The following is a 24,501-nucleotide window of genomic DNA, read 5'->3' as shown; positions in this document are numbered from 1 at the left end:
TCAGACTGAAGGCTGTGTCCGTGGTGCGCCTGTCTCTGGAGCTGACGTTGTCTGTGTTACACTCAGACAGCCACAGTTTAACTAACAAGTGCCCAGGCAAACACAGAGGCAGCGCGGTAATAGGTCACGTCTCTGTGCAGAACCTTCGTGCACGTAAGAGACGCAATGTTAGACGCTGGGGAAAAGATGGGGAAAGACTGGATTAAACCAGGACTTCATTATTACACGTTAGGTTTAGAGTTAAGCTCTATGCACCCCTGGAGGTCCTTGCAGAGGGAACAGGCTGCATCTGGCCCAACTTTCCAAGGTTGCCATGCATGACACAAAAAGTACGCAAAGTACGGCTACGGATATAATGGATGTTATCCTTCATTTCTGTGGACTCATATTTGGTGGAATTTTTAGGACCATTTAAGTACCATAAGAGTTTAATGACTCACTACGAGGATGTGTTTACTCTCCTTTTTTCTTTAAGGATTGATTTGGAAGGAGTAAAACTAAAATTCTTTCCTGGAGTTTATAAGAACTCGTTCGACCTGATGACGGGGACAATGAGGCGTATTGTATTACAAAATTCTCCCAAGCGCCTCATCCATTGAGGCCAAATTGTTTTTGTTTCTTTTCATTTTGGCTTATTTCTGGGGAAATTTTCGAACTGCCTCGAGCTTTAGGGGGTAAAAACTCCTCTTTCGGTGCTTTTTTCCCCCCTCCAGGTTGAAATTCAGAAAGCGCTAAATAAAAATAGCAGAACAAGATGTGTTACACTGGGGTAGAAAATAGAACAAGTGCACCAAATCATTTTAATTAATATAACAGCATTTCCATGGATACCCTTCAGAACTTGCGTATCTTAAAAAAAAAAAACCCACACAAAATCTTTCACCGGTGCATTTAATAAACACTTTCCTAACATAGGTGTGTTGCCCTGACAGTGTGAATATGCCACAGGCCTAGAAAAAGTCTACCGACAACAAAATGCATCTGTTTGCTGGACTCCATGTAGAATTTCAGTAGCATGCTATAGAGCAAACAAAAATAAATGGCATATTCCATACTCTCAAGTCATATTTTCACATTTTTATCGTACAGTTACAGTACAATGTGTATGAAATATCTGTGAAAAAGTATACAATCTTTTTCTTTCCTATTTATGAATTATAAAAATAATTGTCTGTGTATTCACATATTCAAAATGTCCAGCGGTTTGCATAATAGTTTGATTGGATCAATGTCTCTGGTCTCCGTCACTATAGGCCTGTGAAAAATGAAAGACAAAAACATCAGTCTCCTAGAAACCAAAATCAGACACATTTAACCGCTAATAAGAATAATAACTGGGGCAATTACTTTGAAACAGCCGTTTAATATTTGAGCATGTCATGGACAAACATGAGGTGGAAAATTAGACTTAGTGTTGCCCAGTGGAGGTTCCAGTGACCATATTTCACAATATGGAAGAGTTGTGGGAGAGCGGTGAGCTTTGAGTTTGGTTGCTGTGGCAATGCTCTGGCCTCTCTGATAGCCAAGCAGCAGCAGCAGCCTGCTCTCAGATCTGCCTCCAGACTGGCACACTGACACTGGGAGCTGTGGGCACCTCCGGAGCCACAAGAAGGAGAACCGCAGACAACCTCAAACCAGACAGACTTTCTCCTTCTCCCAAATGTTGACGCTGTGACTTGACGCTGTCTGCTGCGTGTAAACTCACAACCCAAGTGACTTAATGGAATTGGGCAACAGAGTCCCCGCGTCTCCACACACAGGCAGCCTCCGCCAATCGCATTTGAGAGCCGCTGTGCCCTCCATTTAGCCTGTGACTGTAACCGAATGGACCGTAAATGAAGGTGGAGGCTACCAACTCGCCCATTGGTAGTTATTTGGGAAACATAATGTGGCTCTAAACATGAGCTCATTGACAGACGCTGAGGCTCTCTCAGTTTGAAGCAGTTACTCACAGCAGCAGAACCCTCGACATAGTTTGCAAGCGGTGACAAAATTATGCAACACATTATAAAGGGAGACTGTCTCTTAAGGTTAAAACATCTACCTGTTCAGATTCTCACCTGAAAACACGGATCTCTTATTGGCGTCTCGTGAACCACCTGTGAAAGAAACGAATAAAGAAAATGTGTCACGCAGGACGACGGCTCTGATTTGAAGTTGCAGTAATACAATACAATTAAAGTTGATAGGAATTTGTGTCTTTGACAAAAAAATTTATTATCATGATTCCTTTGAAATATCTTTTTATACATATAATATATATTTTTTTAATCTTGGGAATGGATAAAAAAAGGCAGACCTTCAGCCTATAGTAGGTGTCACATTAAGCACTAGGCTGGCAGTGAGGTTGGCATATTAGTGCTGAGCTCATTTAGCACCGCTGTATTACCCATTTACTACACTACACTACACACACATGTAGACTCGGTTTCACAGGCATGGGTTAAGTAAGCCTAGCCTTGGACTAATTGGTTTTGGACTGATTTTTATTCTTTTAGTCCAGGACTAAGATGAATCCAAGCTTAAACCTGTCAGATAGTCTTTCTAAAGTAATCTGTATTATATATATTCAAAATAATACACATGCAAGTAAATCAGAATTTTACTGGTATTGCACAAATTTATATATTGTCAAAGTGCAAGCTGCACTCACAGCCTGATGCTACCCTACAGCAAAACATAAGAAAAAATATCCATGCTTTTCCCCCAAAATTTTCTAGCTTTATTTCTTTTTCCAATACTTCTCCTGGCTTCTCTGCAAATTTTATGACTTTTCCAGGTTTTTTTATGATCATGCAAACTCTCGTAGTCTAAAACTTTAACTATAGCTTTACACTAAACCTATAAAACTATAGCCGACAGCTAGTTTTGCTAAGTACAAAGAATGAAAATAAGAGGGAAAACACTTGCTTACTAATATTTCTCATGTGTCAGATTTTGCACACAAACAGCTAAAATGACAGGACCCAGTTTAGCTTTAGCCGTGTTAGCAGACAGAGACTTTAACCTGAAGCCTTTCTGTGGAGTTTGGTTCAGTCTGTTAGCTCTGTTCTAAACTGGTGACTTGTCCAGGGTGCACCCTGCAAGTTACGCTATAACAGCTGGGATTAGGTTCTAGCCACCTTGTGATGCTGAACCCGATAGGCAGAAGAAAATGGATGGATTTTAACCCAAAATAGCCCGCTGCAGTTTCATATTTAAGAGCGACAAGATAGAAAACATAATGAGCTATACTAAGGAGATGCATGTTGTTTTGTTACATATATGTAAATGAAGGTCACTGACTATGTCTCCATGCATGTAAACTATTTAGTTCTACACTTCCTGCAAGAAAAAAAAAGATCCAGTGACATGTACCCCATATTGAAAAACACATACAATGAGAGCACTTCAATTTGTTTTTATCTGAAAATGATTTGAAGCAATTCCTAAATAAGCAAACATTAGAAGATTGCTTTGCCTCTTGCTTTGTTTATAGGCTGTGATTTTTTAAAAATCTTTTTTTCCCCAATCGCATATTTAGCTGTCAGTGCAGCTGCTGTTTAACAGTATTATTTCATAGGTCAAAAAATTCCCAGGAAAAAAAAATTGGATAAAGAGCGCAAAAGTGCTCTCTGAAAACAATTTTAATGCCTTACACTGACTAATACAATCGCTCACATGCACAAACGCAAAGGCACACAAACCAGATTTCAGTGAACAGTCCCAGTGGGTCCTCTCTCACGCCAGAAAGTGCTTTGTCACGTCTTGTGGCTCTTTTTCTCTGTCAGTCTCCCTCTCCCCTGTCTGAGCCACGTCTAATTCAATATGCGGTTCATATCCTTTCTCAGCATTGCCATTACTACTGCCAAGACTTAGAGCAGACCCCCAGGGGCTATTAGGAAAATCCATCCATTTATTGTGCAAGATACACATTTGGCAAAACAACGGCCCTCTAGAGGAACTTGTCAGAAGAGTTATATTTCCATGTGACAACCATTCGCCTGCTTGATCTTTTGTTTGACTGGAATTCTTGTTTCATAGCATCAATGAAAGCGGTCTTTTTAAGTCCCACATGCACTTAATTTTCACTTTGTGTAGCTGATGATTCTTTTGTTTGCTGAGAAAACAGGGCTTAGTTAATTTCAGAGCGTTGTCTTTTATCATTTAACTCATTCATAAATTGGAAGCGTCTTATTTTTTGGCTAAGCAGCCGCAGGACCTCAGTGTGCCAGTGCTGGTCTGCAGCGCTCTGTACATCCAGCACATTGGTCCACTTCAAGAACCTTTGACAAATACAAGAAAGGATAGCGTGAGATTTGGTTTGGACACTTGATCAGGTTGTAATTGTGGAAACATGTTGATCCGTTGGATGTCCCAAAAGGAAAAGATTTCATCGAATTTTGTCTGATTTTTAATGATCCAAGGAGAATTTATCATAATGCTTTAAATATTCTGGGCATATTCATGTTTCCCCAGAGGACGAATCTTTCAGTTTGCATGGGATATTTCATGATTTACTCATTTATTTGTTCGTTTCATGCGCTGTCAGGAAATCTTCAGAGAGCGTATTCATGCTCTCAGTGACATAAACCCTACTGGTTTTGTCTTGACCCTGTCGCCTTATGTCAGTGCCTGTATTGGAATAAGTATTAGAATGTCTTACTGAGTGGCTCTATAGTATAACCGAATTAAAGGTCCCAAATCCATTTGCGGTTACTTCAGGAAGGGCTACCGGCTGTGGTGACCCCTTGTGAATAATTGCGCAGCCAAAAATAAAGTCTTCTACTGATAAGGCTGTTATAACATTTGAAGCGTTTCAGTCCAGTCCATTTATATTTCTGATACAGCAGACCTGCAGGAATATGTAATGTTTACATGACTGATTTGTCGTTTAATGCAGCTACAATAACTTAAAAGTCTCTCAGGACCTAAGACATTTATCCATATGTTAATCAGTCATAAGCCAGTATAAACTTGACAGTTTCTTAGCGGATCACAGTGAATTGAAAAGTACTTGGTTTCACTCTGGCGAGCATGTGATTATCAGACCATACCACCACATGCACTCATTTGATTTATGGACCAGAACTTTCAAGGAGGTCTGATTTAATTCTGCCATGTTCAAAGCCAGAGTAACACACTGCACCGCATCCAAGCCAGGCCATTACTTTGACTCGATTTATGACTTTTTAAGCAAAAAAAACCAAAAAAACCCTTCACATCTATCCGTTGGATTTTGATAAAGATATATCTGCTACAGGTGCCAGGAAAGGAAATTGTACATGACAACATCCCACCCTTTCAGACCCTCTCCAGGATTTCACCCTGTGATGAAATATGGAAATTATCATGAGTCAGCCGTTTTGCTCCGTTGCAGAATTTTACAAGGAATATTTTTCTATTGCCAGTTTAATCCAACAGTTAATCATTGTGGTAAAGTGACTGTGCAGTGATGAAATGAACCTCACGTCTCACAAAGAAAAAAGAAAAAAAAAAATCAGTGGAAAGGTAAAAACATTAGAGGGCCAGATTTGTAAACTGTGCAAATAAGAGCTTCTGAAAAATTCCCAGTAACTGAGATGCACCGTGGATTTTTGGTCTCGCCTGCATGAGGGGAAAAATGGAAGAAGAAAGGTAGAGCAAGAAAAGCAACTCACTTTTATCCTGTTCTGGAGGGTCCAGGATGTCACTGTCTGTGTCACTAGGAATATGCCAAGGCTGTCTGATGGCCTGTAACTGCTGGTAAAACTCATCCTAAAATGGAAAAACAGAACATAATAGAAGAGAAATGATAGAGGATGGTGAAATTTATACTCTGCAGATAGATGGACAGAACAAAACAGAAATGGAAAACACGATTAGGAAAGACAAACTAAACCAGCCTGTCCGTTTAGCGAATTTAAACTCTTAAACAAACTGAAAACGGAAACAAATCTTCAACCTGTTAATGGTTCTCATTGTATTAATGATTATGTATTAATAATTGTATTCATTATTGAACATTTGGAACCCTAACCCATCAAAAAGTGCAAAAGTCAAGAAATAACAATGTACAAAACTAGTTGAATACCAAGAACTGTGTCTAATGAGCACATATATACGGTAAAATATATACTTTATATGCAAGAAGCCATTGCTTATGTCTTCATATTTTGCTTCTATGGAGCCAAACTTTCTCTCCATTTTTAAAGAGCCATAGTTGTCGAGCATTCCTGAAGGTCTTTCAAAGTTTTCTTTGGAAATTGGCTGCTTTTTCACTTTCTTCAGTCCAGTCCTTGTACCAAACCATTTTCAGAGGAATGTTTACTCTTGGTTGTTAAGTCACTGACCTATATTAATAGGTCATTGAAGCCCCCTCAAGGGATGAATCAGTGTTGTGCCCTTTAGAAGTAACGAAACCAGAAAAGACCTGACACAGGACCTAAAAGCTGCTTCTGGCCCATCAGTAATCTACTGTTCACTGAAGTCTCCTCAGAAATGGTCTCAGTGGAAGAGTGGCTGTTAAGAACCATTCTTAAAGAGGGGAAACAATGGCTGAGGTACTCAAGTTACACAAGATCTGGACTGAAAATCAGAAGCAACAGGTCTTGTGAGTTAATGAATAAAATTTGGCATTTTTGGTTCAAATCATCATCTATATGTACGGAAGACTTTAGGAGAGAGGTACAACAGTGAACGTTTACATCCTATCTGTGAAACACAGTAGAGGCTCTGCAATGGTTGGTGACTGCGAGGGACCTTGGCAAAGTTGATCCAATTATGAAAGCAGATGATTTTAAACACACCGCCAATGCAGTAAAAGCGTACCTAGATGAAAAAAACAAACAAACAAAAAACCCCACAGTGAAACCCTAGCAGTCCTGGATTGGCCTCCCCAGAGCCCAGAATTTAACATTATTCCATTGTGGCATCATTTTGACAAAAACATAAAACAGAAAGATAGCTAACATCCAAAAAAGAGCTTTGAATGTCCTTCAAGAAGCCTAGAGAACTATTCCTGAATACCAAAAACTTCCTGCTAAGTTCCTGTTAAGTAAATGTAATGCTTTGGGTGCTTGATCCCATGTTTGAGTTTCCAGTTGAAGTGGCTACACAAATAAAGGAACACAAGAAAGCTAGCATTTATATCCTTTGTTTTCTCTTTTAAGAGGTTAAAGATTCTCTCACTCTGGAACCTGGCCTTACTTTAAGGCTTCAGTTCTTCTACCTGGGACCAGGTGGCCTTAATAAAAGCCGACTGGGTGCAGTAGTGTTTTGGATAATGTGACTAGGTGTCAACTGGCATAACTGTCAGATTACACAAAGGCATTGTAAAATTCCTGCCCCACCATTAATAAAACCTTCAAAAAAAGGCTCATATTTAACAGCCCTGCTGTTAAGTAGATCATGAAAGGAATATAAGAAAGAAATCCCAATGAAAGTTCCCCTTTTATGCCAGACTCATTTTTCCACAGTGAAGTGACATCCTACTGTACAGACCTCCACGACTTTCTGCTAAACCCCACACGAAGTGCAAGTGTGCCCGCAAGGATTTGCACATGTGTAATATTTTGTGCTCTGGTGATCTCGCTCATATTTCTTTCTGAGAAAAGGCTCTCAGCTTCAGTGCCCGGCTTTACTTTTTTGGCTTTCAGCACACAAGTTCACTCTCAAGATACTAAAACCTTTTCAGACCATGACCCAATTTTTATGACAGTTTTATCCTTACAATGTGAAATATAACATGTAGAACTACATGTCTCATTAAGTGCTTGCATGACTTATAAAAAACAAAAGTTTCAGTGTGGGGTCTTACCTCAGACAGATAGGCCCGTAGGCTGGCACCAAGGGTGTCTGTGCTGCTTAGCCCCGGAGGGGTGAGCAGCGGTCGGGTAAGTATTGGCTGACTTGTGGGTGTAACGGGGCGGCTCCGCGACCTCCTGAAGGTCACCTCTTTATAAGATCCGGAGTTAAAGGTGGAGCGTGTCAGCAAACTATTTGGGGTTATGGGTCTACTGGGTGTTCTGGGGGTTTGAGTCCTGCTCCCAGGGTTGCTAGGAGACTGAGTCCTACCCATGGTGAGGGTCGTGGTCTTGGGGCTAAGCAAGGGGAGGCCCACACCACAAGACTTGCCTGTAAGGCTACCAGCTGGAGACTGGGGCCTGGACACGAGGCTGGGGAGGGGGAGTGTGTCAGGTAGAGTTCTGTGGCGCACTGGGGTGTGGTATAGGCTGCTATGTGGATTATTGGAGCTTCGGGTGGTCATCTTTCCTACTTCTGCCAGCTTTGCCAGGTCCTTCTCAACCTCTGGAGAAAGAAAGGCAATAATCCAAGTCAGTATCCAAACGCTTAAGGAGTGAGTTTCCTATTTAAATCCTATAGTATACACACACATTGAAATAAAATTGACTTTGTTTAAAGCCATGAAAATGCCCATAATACTTTTTAAGATAACTCCCCCAAATAACTCTGGAAAAGGAACTTTTAACATACCATCAGGCTTACGTCGAGTTTTATTCATCGACTGATTTGACTAATGATTCACAAACTTTACTGAGCATTAATGTGGGTGAGACTGCTTGGGTTAATCCCCTTTCTCGGCAATGATGACAATATTTATAGACCTTATAAACTGTGGTGAATCCAGCTTCCTCTGTCAGAAAATGTCCCAAGCTGATACAGTAAGTACAGCAGGGCTATATTTTTTCCCCTCTTCCTGACAAAAACACATTAGCCTGCTGCTCTGGTAGTCTCGAAAACATTTTTGTTTATAAAAAAATGCAACGCTGCCAACTTCTGTGATCAACATCTGGGTCATTTTTTCCATGTTTTCTGCTTTTGTTCCAGATCTTGGCAATCGGGATTCAACAAACTGGGAGTTATCATTTAAGAGGCATGATTTAGAGGGATGACTCACTCGAGGTAGAGGGTACTTCTGGAAAACTGTGTATGTGTGACGTTAGATAAATAACAAGAGCAAGCAACACAATTATTCCACAAACTCAGACTCCCATGTTTTTGAGCAAATTTCAGTTTTCCTGGGTTTTACAAACAACATTTGCAGAAAACATGAAACATGTGCTTCTATTCACTGACAAATATCCATTTAGTATGCAAACAGAAAATGCCTGTAATGCTATCCTAAATTTAGCTTTTGGACATTACTCCGGAAGATTCTGTTTGTTTAAAATCAGACTGTGCTGCACAAAATCCTTTGGGGATCAAATGCATATAATTATTTGACATGCCTGAGTGGATTGCTGTTTATGTGCTTAAGCAGCTCAGCGTGCATAGAAGTAAACCTTCATTTGAGACACAATGCTGAACATATGTTGCTTGTTGTTGGTTTTATGTGTTCACTAACTTGTGTCCTGCGTGATGTTATGTGTGTGTCTGTGAACTGTTAAACTTTACAGATGTAATAATTTCTAAATTATAAGAGCAGCGGGTTCTCAAAGTTTTACTGACTGAAAGCCAACACACACTCGCAGGACGCTTCATTAGGTACACGTGTTCAGTTTCTTATACTGCAACTGTCTCATCAGCCAATTGCATAGTAACAATTCAATGCATTGAGGCATGTAGAGATGGTAAAGACAAGCTGTTGGCGTTCACACTGAGCACCAGGATTGGAAAGAAGGCTGATTTAACCTGGTTTGGCTGTTGGTGCCAGATGTGCTGGTCTAAGTATTTCACAAACTTAAACTCTCTCGAGTTTACATAGAGTGCCCTGAAAAAAAGAATATATCCAGTGAGCAGCAGTCTCAGTCTCGTGTCAGAGGTCAAGGGAGAATGGCCAGACTGGTAAAGCTCTTAGGAAGGCAACAGTAACTCAAATAACCCCACATTACAACCAACATATGTAATCTCTCTGAATACACAACAAATTTAGCCTTGAAGTAGATGGGCTACAGCAGCAGAAGACCACCCCTGTCAGCTAAGAGAATGAAACTGAGGCTATATTTCGCATGGACTAGAAATCCGACAAAAGAAGATTGGAAAAAGTTTGCCTGGTCAGATGAATCTCAATTTCTGAAATTTCAGAAATTGGCCCATTAGTAACAAATGAACATGGTTTAAATGCCACCCCTGCCCAAGTATTGATGCTGACTATGTCCATCCTTTTATGAAAACAGTGTACCAATCTTCCAATGGCTGCTACCAGCAAGATCAAACTGATCAAACTTCTATCATCCTAAACTGGTTCACTCTACTTAAACGACCTCCATAGTCATGAATAGTTAACCCTTGGAATGTGCTGGAATAGGATGGATGTGTCGCCAATAAAAGCTGCATCAAGTCTGTAATGCTAACATGTCATGAACCTGACAAATTGTCCGGTATGTTTGTAATGTGTCATTTCACGGTTGAGATTCATGTTGTAGCTGTCATTTTTGGATTGGTTTAAATTTATAGTCACTCTTAGCAAAGTTTAGTTGACTATGAAAACTAAAACAGGAAAGCTGAAATGGATGAAGGAGGAAGTGAGATGGGGAGAGGAGAAGGTGGTGGCCTCAGAGGCTAATATTGAAAGACAATGACAGTGACTGCCCAAAAGTACTTAGAAGATAGTCCAGGCTGAAGCAATAGCAGCACTTCTGAACCAACCAACAATCTTGAATCCTCAGTTCATCTCAAATTCATATAAGATGTAATTTTTCAAGACACTGTCCAACATTTCTTCTATCACTACACTAACACACAGAAAAAAATCAATAAAACAGCAAAAAAAGAAAAGAAACCAACACAATGACAGAAAAACGCAACATCTGTGGAGTTGAGAGTAGCTTGGTCACTGCTGAGGACGAAGCAATCAAATTACAGTAAACACTCAACCGTGCGTGCTGTTCAAGGCAGGTCTTGACATCAGCTTTTGGCAGTGGCAACACTGCTGTATGTACTGTAACTGTGTGCTAACCTCCACAGCTGGATCTTGACCATAACACCAAAGGATAAATAAGTGAATACCTTTACACTGCAGTGAAATAAATAATACAAACGTGCAAAGTAAAGTACAACATATAATGATTTCCCGCTTTAAGTCCTTAATCACCCACACACTATGTCCACCCACACTGATGGCTGATATTATTTTAAAAAGCTGTAAACAGGATGTATTCCTTAGTTCCGGTGTTTCCATAAAGCTTATATTTTCATCTTGAGGTATTTACCAGTACAATGATAAACACCACATGTTTTTGCTCTAAATACCCCCCCACCACCACACACACCACACACACAGAAATGGACGTTCCACTCCAGCTACCTAACAGTAAAGAGTAGCCTATGAGGGCAGCTTTATTTTTAAATTGACTTTGTTAAACACAGGAATACTTTAACATATCTCAGTGACACTGATATAAAGAGACATGCCATCAAAATTCATATACTATGAACCTTGAGTTTGAACCCAAACGCGAGTAACAACAACAGGGAAAAGAGGGTAGAAAATGAGACAGAGGAGGACAGAAAGGAAACGAGAAGAAATAGAAACAGATCTATTAAAGTCTTTGATCCAAAAGCAGTTGCATGTGGCGAGCGAGTACAAGGCCCTAGCACGCTATACGACCATTCAGAACTCATGAAATCTTTATTGGATCCTTCCACTGAAAATAAACAAGTGCGCTAAAGACATGTCATTTGTCAGCAGGCTTACAAGTATACAATATACTGTTTGCCTGACGAAATTAAAACGCTACCCTTTTGTCCTTGGATTGATAACGTACAAATAATGTGAAAGAAATGCACATTCCTCACATGGTGTGAATGGAAGTAAAATTAAAAGTTGGCAACGCGGTCTTGGAAAAATTCTTGAGATTATTTACTTTTACTCTGACGAGATATTCCTGGCTCTAAATGGGGGAAATTTTCTTTTACAAAAGCTTTTGTCACTGATGAATTGAGCAGTTTGCGATGTTTTGTACAACGCATGAGGAGGTTATAGGTATTATATAAACACAGCTTTCAGACTCGGGCCCCTCCCTGGCCTCAAACAAGCGAGAGTGAGGGAGCAAATGTGGTCAAGCAAGCTAAAGAGTGAAAGGCAAAGCAGTGAATCAGGAAGATGAAGGATTGTTTCCTGATTGTTTCAGGGTGGTTTTGTTCAAATAAAAACAGTCACACCTCTGCACCAGCTCAAGAGAAAGGACCAAATGCCGATGGAGTGCATGTTTCATGACTGGAGGGCAATGAAACCACCGTCGCCAAAAAAATCCCCCAAACACAGCAAGTTCAGAAGAAAATACAGACAGAGGAAAGGGTGTCTGCATATAAATACACAGCCGCACACTTCAAGGTAATAACTGAGTGGGATTATCTTTGCATGAATCTACAAAATTATGTATATTAAAACAATTGAAGTGTGCTAATACATTAGCTACTTAGGTATTACAGACATTTTTAGACATAGACCCTCATTTTCAGAGGGCCAAAAGTAAATTTAGGCAAATAAATGATCTGAACTTGATTTCGTGTTGAGTTTTTTGAACTAGTTATTCGCACAAACTCTCAATACGGGGTCCAAAGAGATGCTGATGCAAGTAAAGGAGGTCAGTATTAGGCTGATAAACCTTAAATATTAAAACTTTAGAAGTGGAGATATCAGCAATCAGGCTCAGCAATACTAAAATGCCAGGTAGACCACAGAAGATGACTAAAACGGCTAAAGACATATAGCCAAGTCAAAAACACTCTTGAGGAAGTAGGTGTATCATTTAAAGTTCAAGTCCATAAACAAGAGACACTTTCATGAATGTAAATACAGAGGGTTTACAGTAAGGTGCAGACCACTGGTCACACTGAGGAACAGAAAAACATCGAAAAGAGCCTGGACAGTTTTAGGGGAAAAAAAAAAATTGTCTCCAAACCGAGATTAACTTGCACTACAATGATGGGAAGAGAAAAGTGTGGCGAAGGAGAGAAACAGCTCATGACCTGAAGCATACCACATCATCCGTCAAACATGGTGGAGCCAGTATTGTAGCATGGTCATGTATGGCTGCCAGCAGAACCGAGCCACTTGTGTTTATTGATGATGTGACTGCTGATAGAAGTAGCAGGATGAATTGTTAAGTGTACGGGGCTACGCTCTCTGCTCCGATTCAGCCAAATGCTGCAAAAGTCATTGGAGAGCGATTCACAGTGCAAATGGATAATGGCCTGAATCGTACTACAAAAGCAGCCCAAGAGTTTCTTAAGACAAGGAAATTGGATATTCTTCAATGGCCAAGTCACTGACCTGATCTCAACCCAACAGAGCTTTTCAGCTATTAAAAACAAAACTGAGGGCAGAGGGACCCACAAGCAAGCAGCAACCATAACGCAACTGTAAACCGTAAAAATGATGTTAGTTTGTCCAATTACCTTTGAACCTCTTAAAATGGGGGACTATGTAATTTCTAAATGATTAATCCAATGCTTTTGTTAAATCTCAGTAAAACTGAAAGTCTGCAGTTCAATCACATGTTGATTGTTTGATTTAAAATACCCTGTAGTGGTGTACAGATGCAACATTACAAGAGTCCATGACCCTCTTGGGGGACACCCCCATAGGGTTTAAAATCTGGGACTCTCCACCAGTTGCTCTTAGAACTGAAGAAGATTCTCCGATGAGAGGTGAAACGTCTTCAAGAAACTTAAAGAAGTCCAGAAGCTTTTCTTTCCAAGCTCCTTAGACTACGATGACCTGGATGACTGAGGACCTTCACAGACAATCTCAGTGAGCACTAACTGAATATATACACTACTCAAAAAAATTAAAGGAACACTTTTTAATCAGAGTATAGCATCAAGTCACTTAAACTTGTGGGATATTGATCTGGTCAGTTAAGTAGCAGAGGGGGTTAATAATCAGCTATGGCTGCTTTGGCCTCCCAGCAACATTTTTAGGCATGCATACAAGCATGTAGAGGACATACAGACTACTGACTACTGTTTTGAGTTGCTGAAATGAAAAATTAGCAAAATATACTTGCCTGCCACATCATATTTTCATTTTGTGTTTCTTTTGGTATTTTTGAATCATTGAATTCAGCCCCTCTATATGTTGATACTTTTCATTTCCATCAAATGATATGGGATCCTTTCGTTCCTAACACATTACCCAGTGTACCGATATCAGTGTAGACATCCAGCATGATTTTTTTCCCCATTGAGATTTGATGTGTTTTCAATGTGTTCCTTTAACTTTTTGAGCAGCGTGCATGAGAAAATGTCACAAAATACAAACACAAAACTGGGGAAACAATAGAAGCTCAACAGTGAGGCTCTGGCTCATAACGTGAAAGAGATTAACAGCTAATAAAGGCTTTAAAGACTTGAATTAGCTTGTTTAACAGCTTCTACGAAAGGCCTGCTGGGAATCATCAGGCTGACTAGTCAGTATAAAACTAGAAATCAATAACATGTGAAAATTTGGTACATTTTTAACACAAACTTTATCTTTCTTTTTTTTTTGGTGTATATTTAGTGTCATTTACAGATGAGCTTAGAAGGTCAATCCAGCTGTGACCACTGCTGTTTGACAGAAACGAATTCACTCAGTGTGACCAACATGTGTTTAATATATCTGGTATGCAAAGGCATGTATGAAATCTTTACACACTGTGACGCTGTTAAACAGAGTGGGAGGACGTGCATACACAAACAAGTGTGTGACACATGAGGGTAAATGGCAAGTCTCTCCCTGGCTTCCATTCCACACTTTCATCTGATTCATACTTGATCTTCATGACAACAAAAGCAGTCTCTGAGTCACCCAGACGTCACATATATCAAAGCTCAGCCTTGGACTACATTAAGAATAATCATTTCCAAATTGCCACACAAATTCCATTTCGTCAGACAAATAACGCTCCAACAGAGTCAGCCTTCGATCGGCTCGTATTGACTCAGCAGCGGGAGTGAGAGTTATTAACTGAACCTGTCAAAACTGAAGCTCAATAGCATTCCTGGCATGTGGAAAATATTTTAATTAGTTTTATTTACTCTCTATAAAGCCCAGGAGGAGCAGAGAGAGATAAGAATATACATATCTTACTATACTAAGCACACAAGATGCTATATAATTCATTCCCGTGTTATAGATTCATTTGTTCCTGTGATTTAAATAATTCAAAGCCAAAAGATACATCCTGTCCTCACGTTTTGGTTGTGTGTGTGAGTTATATAAGAGTGCCAAAAGAGCAGAACACCCTGTGCAAATAGATTATAATTTCCCTGATCAATAGCTTATAAGAAAAATGTTTAAACCAAAACAGAGAATAAGATAAACAGTCGAATTTTGCCAAAACAATCTCTCCCCTGAGCTGGATGAATACCATCCGTCTTTTTTTGTTGCAGGTGAGTTGAGTGCATACAGAGAGTCTACACTGAGATGAAAAAATATTCAGTAACTTCAGTCCACATCCACATGTCTGGATGGTTTACTACAGGGCTTTTAAGTGGGGGAAAAGGCTTTTGCATAATTTGGGGGTTTTATTTTTACTGGAAGTAATTTTTCTCATTAAGACGAATGCTCATATTCTCCACTCTTACGCCATCATTGTGGACGTGGATGCGGATATAGACAGCTGCAAATATCATGGGTAGATGCTCTTAACTAACTGTTAAGAAGTTAACTGTTCGCTGTTCACATATGCATTATATACATTTGAAGGAGATTGATCCAAAGTCAAGGTAATTTTCTTTCCAAGAGTTATTGTGCATTTCTTTAAAGACAAAGTAAACAGATGCAGTGGTAACGGACGTCTTCACATGCTATTCTCAGATTCAGATCTCTATTTGGATTTGCGGTTCATACACAGTCGATGCCCTTGGTCCACAGTCACAGCGTGGATTTCATTAAAAAACTAACAAACTGCAATGAGCTTCATGTTCAGACCAAATTTAAGCAAGCAGACCACCCTTGTGGAAAGTGCTCTTATATAAAGTAGTGTATAATCAGCCAATTATTATTGTTTCTTGGTGACACTACCTCATGTAAGAGTGACCATCCCTGTGCACTCATTTCATCACTGGCCACTGAGAGAAGGTGAATTGTTTCATGAAACCGCATTTGGAAAAGGGTCGCTGCTTGAATTTTAACACTTTGCATATAAGCCATTGATCTTTGACGTTTGTATTTTAGTATTAAGGCGAGAAAATGAATTAATCAAAACATGCTAAAACCTTTATACAATGTAATAAAATGGCTCATTTTTTCTTTTTCTGGCTAATCCAGGGCTCCATAAGTCTTAGTTTTTAATTAACCAGGAAATTCCTTCCACCAAAAGCTGTGTATTCTTTTACTGGATAGCCCCCCACCCCTCCCACTCCTCAAGTGCTATCTAAATCCCCTTCAGTTATATAAGACTCTATAGTTTTGCATGCCTGCATGTGTGCATGCTGGCACAGTGTTTTTGCTTTCAAAGAAAGGAGGCTTTTTGATCTGCCTGAGTCTCACAATTCATCATTATAGCTAATATCACATACAGACGCACACACACATAAAGCACGCAAACATACACATACAACTGCCTACCAGCAAGCTGTTTGCCCATGTTCTCCAGCTCTTTAGAAAAGAGGGAGTCGCCCAGTAGCAGGCCCGTCTGCCCGACAGAGCTCCCACCTCTCACAGCCTTCAGATCAGCCTCCCAGACAGCCTGACGCTAGTTAGCAAGGAAAACAGAAAGAGAGAGAAAGTCACATGAGAAGAAAGACCCTTCAATTAACTCTTTATATAATTTTCAGCTTTTGCTGGAAATATCTGAGCCATATCTGCTGGGGGAAAAAAAAAGAGCCAATTATTATTTTACGAGCTCAAGAAAAACACAAGAAACCACAGCAAGTGTAGATGAAAGCATACATCATGGAGTGCACTGTGTTAACTGAGTGCAGGGTGCTAGACAGTCAGTAGTGGTTCAGAGCATTTTTGTGTAACTATCAGTAAATCTATAGGAGCGTGTATGCACACCACTCTGCTGGCAACGAGCCTGGCAGCAGCAAATCTCGCGCTGCCAGTTACGGAGCAATAAATCAGCCACTTTGAATAGTTTCCAGAGTTCGCATGACACTTTTTTTTTTTTTTAAATAGAGATGATCATATTCTAAAGCATATGAAATGAAAGAAATAAAAAGGCAGATTGGATCACTTATGTGTAGTTGCTGTGTTTGGCCTGTTTTGCTCGTCCCTATCATGGCCAAGTGTATGATTTGGAAAGGGACCTGTTAGACAGTCTAAACTTTGCCAAGTTCTTTAATGGCAGCATGCCTAATCCTCCTATTTTTTTCCTTTGATAGGACGCAAGTGGCCAGATGATCTGTTAAGTCAGTGGACCAAGCGTACATGAGCTCCAAGCACAGGTGAACAATAAAACCTGTCAGCCGTAATTCCACCTCCTGTAAGTTTGGTTTACACTAGATAAGTTATGATACCTCTGATGCCAGCACTTACATCATTTGATGTGCTAAGCACTTAATGGGAGACAGAGCTGACTAGACAAAGTGCTGACACAGAGTGAGGTTTGGAGACATCTGGTGATATACATAGAGCGAGGCTTCCAGCGGTCTTTAAAGACAATCCTGGGATAATCCCTTCATAGCAAAACCCGAGCACACGGCTGCGCAATATCACTAAAACACTGAAATAGTTCAAAATGAAAACATCTTGCAATAATTTTTATGATTTTTATTCTGAAGTGCGAGGTACTTGATCCTATGCACGACAGACTATGAACATAAAACACAAGCCACAAAGTCCAACCTCAACGGAACAAATGTCAGAACACCTGTGACCACTGGAACCAAACCGATTCCACATGAAATCCTAGTTGAGTCTAATTGCTTGAACAAGGTTATAAAAGAACACCTGTGAACACACACTTTCCTCCTGGGTTATATCTAATACAACATAGATGAGTGTGGTAAAAAATAAACAGTGTGAATGGGAGCGTAGGAAGAGCCGTGTTACCAGTAACGGAAGATGGAGTTGGTGACCTCACACAAACCTCCTATTTGGAAAAAAGACAAGCAAATGCTTCTGATTCGGCGAGAAGAATATCTGGTGGTGTCGGGCGCTGCGACGGACACTGGATAAAGTCAACCTCAAAAAAGCCATTACTCATAAAACTGCAAGATTTAACTTGGCCGAAGGACGAGAAAAGAAGCCTGATGAAGTGCAGAACACGCTTTGGTCAGTTAAAACCAAAATAAATTTGTGTGGATCTGATGGTTTCCAGCATGTCTGGTGTGAACCTGGCCAACAACACCACAGAGGAGTGCATGAAACAAGGATGTGTGAGTGTAATGTTATGGGACTGCATGAATGTCAAAGGTGCATGGACGGTCAGGGCAACTGAATACTAAATGGTGTTTTCATTCAGTAATTGGGCAGCCACAAGAAGCTTGAGAGGAAAGGAATTTTACAACACGACGTGTTCACAAACGCACAGCAGATAGCAATCTTTACGGTGAAAACTATGAGCTGGATAAGCGTGTCCTCTCACTAAAATCAGTAATAAAATCCCTGCAGCAAAGAGCGACTAAGAAGAACTGTGTGAATAATGAAAGAGTGAAAAACTGGCAACCATCAAACATAAAGGTGGGCAGACAAAATAGCCTATTAAAAAAAAGAAGAAGAAAAAAATAAAGAAATCTCACGAATCAGAATTTTGCATTGCGATTGTCCTTTAGGGTTAAGAAGTGTAGTTCTTAACACATTCGTCTTGCACAAGAAAGATCCCCTGTTGGATTCTGGGACACAAACTCAGGGGGTCGCCATACTCCTAATGCAGGTCCCATGCCTAGATAAATGGGAGGGCTGCATCATGAAGGTTATCCTTTGTAAAATCTGTGCATTTTAGTATTCTTACACAAACGGGAGGTTTACACAGTTTTGTTCTACTGTAATAAGTTAAGCTCCCCTCAAAAAGTGCAATGCTTAAAGAGTAGGTGTAGTGAAAAACAAGGGAAGCTGCTATCCTCTGATAAATGACAGAAGATCATTCCCAGGGTCTCATTGATCTTCATGCCTGTCAGATACATAAGGCGTTCTGTGGTCACAGAACCACAACACCCAAGCCAATGTTTAATTACAGTCCTCATAAAGCAGCAAGGCGGGTTGAGTGCTACAAGTGAATCCCCCTCCCCAGCTTTATTTCTTTCTCTTTGGTGGTATCTCCCTAAATCCAACAGCATGACATCACACTGTCCTCCTCTTGCCTTTTTTACTCCGCTCTGGCAAACAAGGCCACCAACAGATTCCCAGTTTTAAGTGGACTTTACATTTTAAAGCCCCGGTGCTTCGGAAATCCAGAGTCCAAGTTGATTATATCAAAGATCAAATTTATCGTGGTGCCTTATTAAAGAGCCCGGTTTTATAAGAGCTTTTGATATACAATAGATCAACTATTATTAGCAACATCTACAGCGCAACATCTGCATTGAGTTCTAAAGCTCTGCTGTAATCAGGACCTTATATCCTGGAGACAGCAGACTGGAGGCCGAGGCTGATGGGACTCCACAGTCCCAAAGCCCAGGAAAACCAAGCAAGCCTGTAAGAAATTCACCTCGTCAGACAAGATCAATAAACAAAAAGACAGTGCAATGAAAATATGACTGTCATTTCATTGAGTTTGGTGAAGTCATACTAACAAAGTCACCTGGAAGATGTAATAATGTATCAATATGGCATATTTGAAAATCATGTACAAAGCAAAAATGCTACACAGGAGATGTTGGGGCACAAAACAGACTTGATTACACGGTGAGACGATACAACAGAATGATGGAGAGTGGTTTCATTTAGCCATGGTTTAGAGCATCTATTGTTCTTATAACAAACAGTGCATGACGTGAGATATTTTAATCCACGCGGCCGAAAAGACAGGAAGGAACGGCTTTTCATTTGCAAAATAAAAAGTGATTTTGCAATGACTTATAGTGTATTAACGTCAGTGGTGCAAAACCTAACTGGTATGATCTCCCTCCCACTATGATAAAACTAAAGAAAGCTTAAAGAGAAAAGGGGAAACCCTTCTGGTAAAACTTCTGGCTAACTAACAAACATGGGTCTTGTTTCTTACAAAATTGATTCCATGTTGAGCGCAAACAAGACAGAAAGAGAGAGGATAGAAGTCTAGAGTCAAATATTTTATAGCCTGCATGTGTGGAGCTATACGTGTGTGGTCAGCAGTAATAATCACCGCAATCTGGGGTTTGGTCCAACATGGCCCCTCCACACAACAAGGACTGCCGGGGATGTGTGCATGCAGTCACGGGGGTTTGAGCGTACTGCTGGCTTTGCGAGCACAATTGATGGACTCTTGTTGTGGTCAGGCCCGGGTTGCATAGGGACTAATATACACAAAACACACACAGGACCTTGCACCAAGACACACTCTATTTGAGCATCTCTCATTTCAGCTCATTATTTGAGGCTTTTAACTGCTTCACTTGACTTATTGGGGCTCCTTTGGGTTATAAATGCTCTGGCTGATAGGACTTGCTACTATGAGTGTTTGGGGTGTTTGAACTGCACTAAAGGTACTGCAGTTCTCCTTAAACACAAGTGGATCACTCCATATAAAATCTACTAAATTTGAAGTCAAAAAGTTCCCACCAAACCACCTTAGAATCAGCTTTTTTCTTGGTGCAATAACTTTACTATGTTTAAAGAAGTAAAACAAAAGTTTACCTTCATGATATAGCTTTGAGCTTTAATAATCAGGAGATATATCATAGTTCTTTCTGTGTCATAATAATCTGAAGCTGACTGATTTATTTACAGGCTGATTTTGTCGGCTGCTATCAGCTACTATGCAAACTCCGCACAGAAAGACCCCGGCCTGATGGTGGGATTGAACTCAGGAACTTCTTCCTGTGCGGCAATAGTGCTAACCACCATGCCCTGCTAACACTTCAGAAAAATGAAATAAACACCGATATCTCCCCGTGTTTGCGTGGGTTCCTCCCACAGTGCAAAGACATGCAATTAGTGGGGATAGGTTAATTGATCAATCTAAATTGCCCATAGGTGTGAATGTGAGTGCAAATGGTCGTCTGTTTCTGTGTGTTAGCCCTGTGACAGACTGGCGACCTGTCTAGGGTGTACCCCGCCTCTCGCCCTATGACAGCTGGGATAGGCTCCAGCGCTTCCCGCGACCCTGAAAAGGATAAGCGGAAGCGAATGGATGGATGGATGAAGTATTAGCGTTTATAAAAGCTAATTAATGAGAAATGTAAAAATTAAAGAAGAGACAGGAGAAACAACCATGGTATGAGCGTTGGCATTATACAGTTTGGCCATCAGAGGGCACTTTGTTACCTGTTCGCAAGACACGCATGTGGAACGCCACAAAGACAACAGACTGATCCGAGCAGAGTTGGGCAGAGCGTAAACAAGTACATAAACAACTACACCTGAGATTTTTAGTGAAATGTATTTGTCTCGTATGTCTGAGAGAAAAAAAAAATCGGCAGTCATAGCGGAATTTCAGATTTTTTAAAATGGCCAAATATCGGTATTTATCTTAAAAAATCTATATCAGTCAAGCTGTAATAACAATTTTGTTATATAGTCATGTTTTAGCGCTTGCAAAATGGCATGTCTGTGAAATAAAAGAACATCTTTAAAATTCTGGCCACACACTGGCCGGGATCACCGAGGGTGTCAGCATCAATGGACAGTCTGAGTACAAACTAGAAGATGAGGACATGTGTCACAGCAATCGGAGGTTAGTCTAGTGATTAAAGGCCAAAAAACTGTTACGAGCTCATGAGTCAATAAAGCAGCAACCTGCAAAACAACTCTCTTCTTTTCACCCTTTTCTTTTGGATCAGGCAGTGGATCAGTCACATCCTTTGCTACTTCAGCAGCAGCAGGAGATAACCGCCGACTTTAGCCTTGTCTGTACCTCGTTTCCTTCATACTCGTCTTTAATTTTGAAAAAGCTTCCTCCTGCCAGAAGCCAACAATGAGGAGCTTGGCCTGAGCTCTCTCTGCAGTGCGCTCGCACAAAATACTGTGTGCCAGGTGGTGTAAAGTAGACCTGCTGCATGAAAGACACTCTGCGGACCCTTATTTGGTGTGAGATTAGTCTGGGCATAGTGAGAGCTGACATACAGACTTAAAACGGGTATCACATGCCAAAAGAAACTCAGCATAAAGTGAAGCATGACATTTTTCTCTCTGTGAATTTTCATCTCGAGCCTCATGAACCCTTTATGTCATCGGGCCTCAGGGTTCAAGCTCTGGTAAGCCAGTGCATTAAATACTGACGAGGACCCAGCCAGTCCTGTGTTTTTGATAGAATCAGGTGTAGTGATAGGTCAGTGCTGTACAGCTGAAAAACCTTGTGTATTCTGGGGAATGGGTTTAAAACAATATTATCTGAAGTGGAAAGAAACAAAAATAGGGTGATATATTCTGTCATATCCTTAAATGGATTAATCAGCTAAGCTTAACACTAAGAAACAGAATTTATTACAGGTTTTCTAAATAACTCACTTTGCTTTTGCAGCCCCATCTAAGTTGCATGGCTGTGGGAGAATATGGGATGTGAGAGTTAACACTCACACTTTTAATGAATTCCTGTTGTTTTGGCTTACAGCAGAATCACCTAATGGATTTTATGGACTTGCATACAGAGCTCAGAGGCTCACTCATCCAACCACAGCCAAAAGCAGACAGGATATTGACAATAACACAGTTAGGCTTTCACTCAAGTGCTCCAAAGACCGACTTTATGACACATTGCCTGTTCTTAAATCAGAGAAAAACAACGAAAAGTGTCAATAGAAGTGCAAATGAGATGATTCTTTACAAGAAATAGATAAACATTGGCTCTAAAGCTCAAAGAGTCTGCTTCTTGTCCTATGATGCTGGGTGAGGTTTCAGCATCTCCCATGACTCTAAACTGGAAAAATGGAGGAAAAATAAATAGATGGATCTATTACAAGAAATTCCCTAACAGAAATCTCTCCATCATTGTAAGCGAAAATCATTTTAGTGCACAGGCAAATAAAGAAAAACAGAAAATCCTGTAAATCCAAAACAAAGCTTTTGGCAGATTACACCAGCACTTGCGTTGTGTGGCTACGCTGTGCGATTTGCTCAGATGACAACCATACATGCGTGTCTGTGGAGGTGTGGGGAGCAGACTGTTGCCAAATATAAAAAGCCATACGGTGTATCAACTTTAAACTCAGCCAAGATTCCTTCGGAAACAAAAATAAACCCTCATAACGGTTCTGCTTCGCATCTCTCTCACACACACAGCACTGCATCACATTAATTATCTTATTTCCAGCATACAAGTGAGCAGTTTCCCTTGGCGTATTTTACGATGGTAACACCCATACCACTCAGAGCAAATCTGATTAACACATATCACTTAACAGTTACAAAGGAAAGTGGGAGAATTTTGGGGGGAATTTACGCCTGGCTATTGCTTTAGGAAAGAATTTGTCTTTATGGGGCAATTATCACCTAAAGGGAGCTGGCAGAGGTAGGAGACTAATAATGATAACCGTTAAGAGTGTTTACTTTCCAACATCTCCAGGGCATTTACTGCCCAAACCAGGGCTTGTCTACAATACAGGGCTCTACTTTATTTATGGAAAGTTGTAAATGCTAATAATAAAATATGACTTCAAACTTTTAAAAGTTGCCAAAAAAAAGTACAAAAATGCAATGACCAGTGCGACAAGAGAGGAAGCACCAAGACACTTTTCTATCAGTCTAATGAAATCTTATGTCTTTACTCTGTGCAATATAATAATAACTTTATTCGAGTTATTTGTCATACTGTACTCCCACCCCCCCCACCTCCCGCCAAATAAACCATAAAAGAAAAAAAATTTCCACACTGCTTAGTCATTTTACTCCACAAGCCCCTGGACAACAAGCTGAACTTACAAGCTATTACAAATTGCATTTGCCTTTTGAAGAAGGCCAAATATAAGCAATTAAGCACAAAACAAGCTCGGTTACCTGCAGCACTATAGGTTACAGGAGATATTTGCACTTGCAGGGTCCATATGGGACCTATTAGCGCACTGTTCTCTAAGTTGCCAGACAAGGCTTAACCTGTAAAGATTGCAGTGTAGCAGCAGGATGGAGTGTCTAATCCCTTGTTGCACCCAGCTACAAACTAGTGGTTAAATCTGGATGTGAAGGTCATTGAAAAGGAGAAATAAAAGGCACAGGCTAAACTGATCGACTTAACTCTTTCAGATTTATTAAAACTCTGTTACTCTGTGTTGGTTGCGGTCAAGCCTCAGCTTTTCGGCTCTAAATCCTTCTGTACGTTGTGTCAAAGAAAACACTTGTAAAATGCTGGGAATTAGTATGACTGGCATGTTAAGGTCCAAATGTCTACAGTTTCAGGATGGAGGCTATTGTATTTGGCTTAATCCGTCAGAGCTCCGACTACTGCTTTAGTCCTTCAGTTTCTAAAGGTCTGCTCCCAGTTAGTCTGGAGCCTCTCTGCATCTGCTCCACACACGGAGCACTGGCTCCTTTCTTTCTTAAAAAAAAAAAAGCAGTAAAAAGCCTTGTCTAAC

At 40.4% G+C, this 24,501-nt stretch overlaps 1 protein-coding gene across 2 annotated transcripts in view; it reads right to left on the bottom strand.

The window, feature by feature from the left end:
• Positions 1-877: 877 nt before the first annotated feature.
• The window catches only part of lg9h8orf34 (linkage group 9 C8orf34 homolog), a 69,171-nt gene continuing 45,547 nt past the window's right edge, over positions 878-24,501 (bottom strand). For both annotated transcript variants that reach the window (XM_013268321.3, XM_013268322.3), the window contains exons 11-15: positions 16,481-16,607; positions 7,778-8,268; positions 5,640-5,736; positions 2,061-2,099; positions 878-1,255 (exon numbers count right to left, since the gene is read on the bottom strand). In XM_013268321.3, coding sequence (XP_013123775.1) covers positions 1,248-1,255; positions 2,061-2,099; positions 5,640-5,736; positions 7,778-8,268; positions 16,481-16,607 — 762 coding nt within the window. In that variant the 3' untranslated portion in view covers positions 878-1,247. The remainder of the gene's footprint in view (positions 1,256-2,060; positions 2,100-5,639; positions 5,737-7,777; positions 8,269-16,480; positions 16,608-24,501) is intronic.

This window comes from Oreochromis niloticus, linkage group LG9, assembly GCF_001858045.2.
Source record: "Oreochromis niloticus isolate F11D_XX linkage group LG9, O_niloticus_UMD_NMBU, whole genome shotgun sequence".
In the NCBI taxonomy this organism is placed as follows: Eukaryota; Metazoa; Chordata; class Actinopteri; order Cichliformes; family Cichlidae; genus Oreochromis; species Oreochromis niloticus.
Note: the sequence above shows the minus strand (reverse complement) of the source record. Positions and strands in the feature narration are given on the sequence as shown.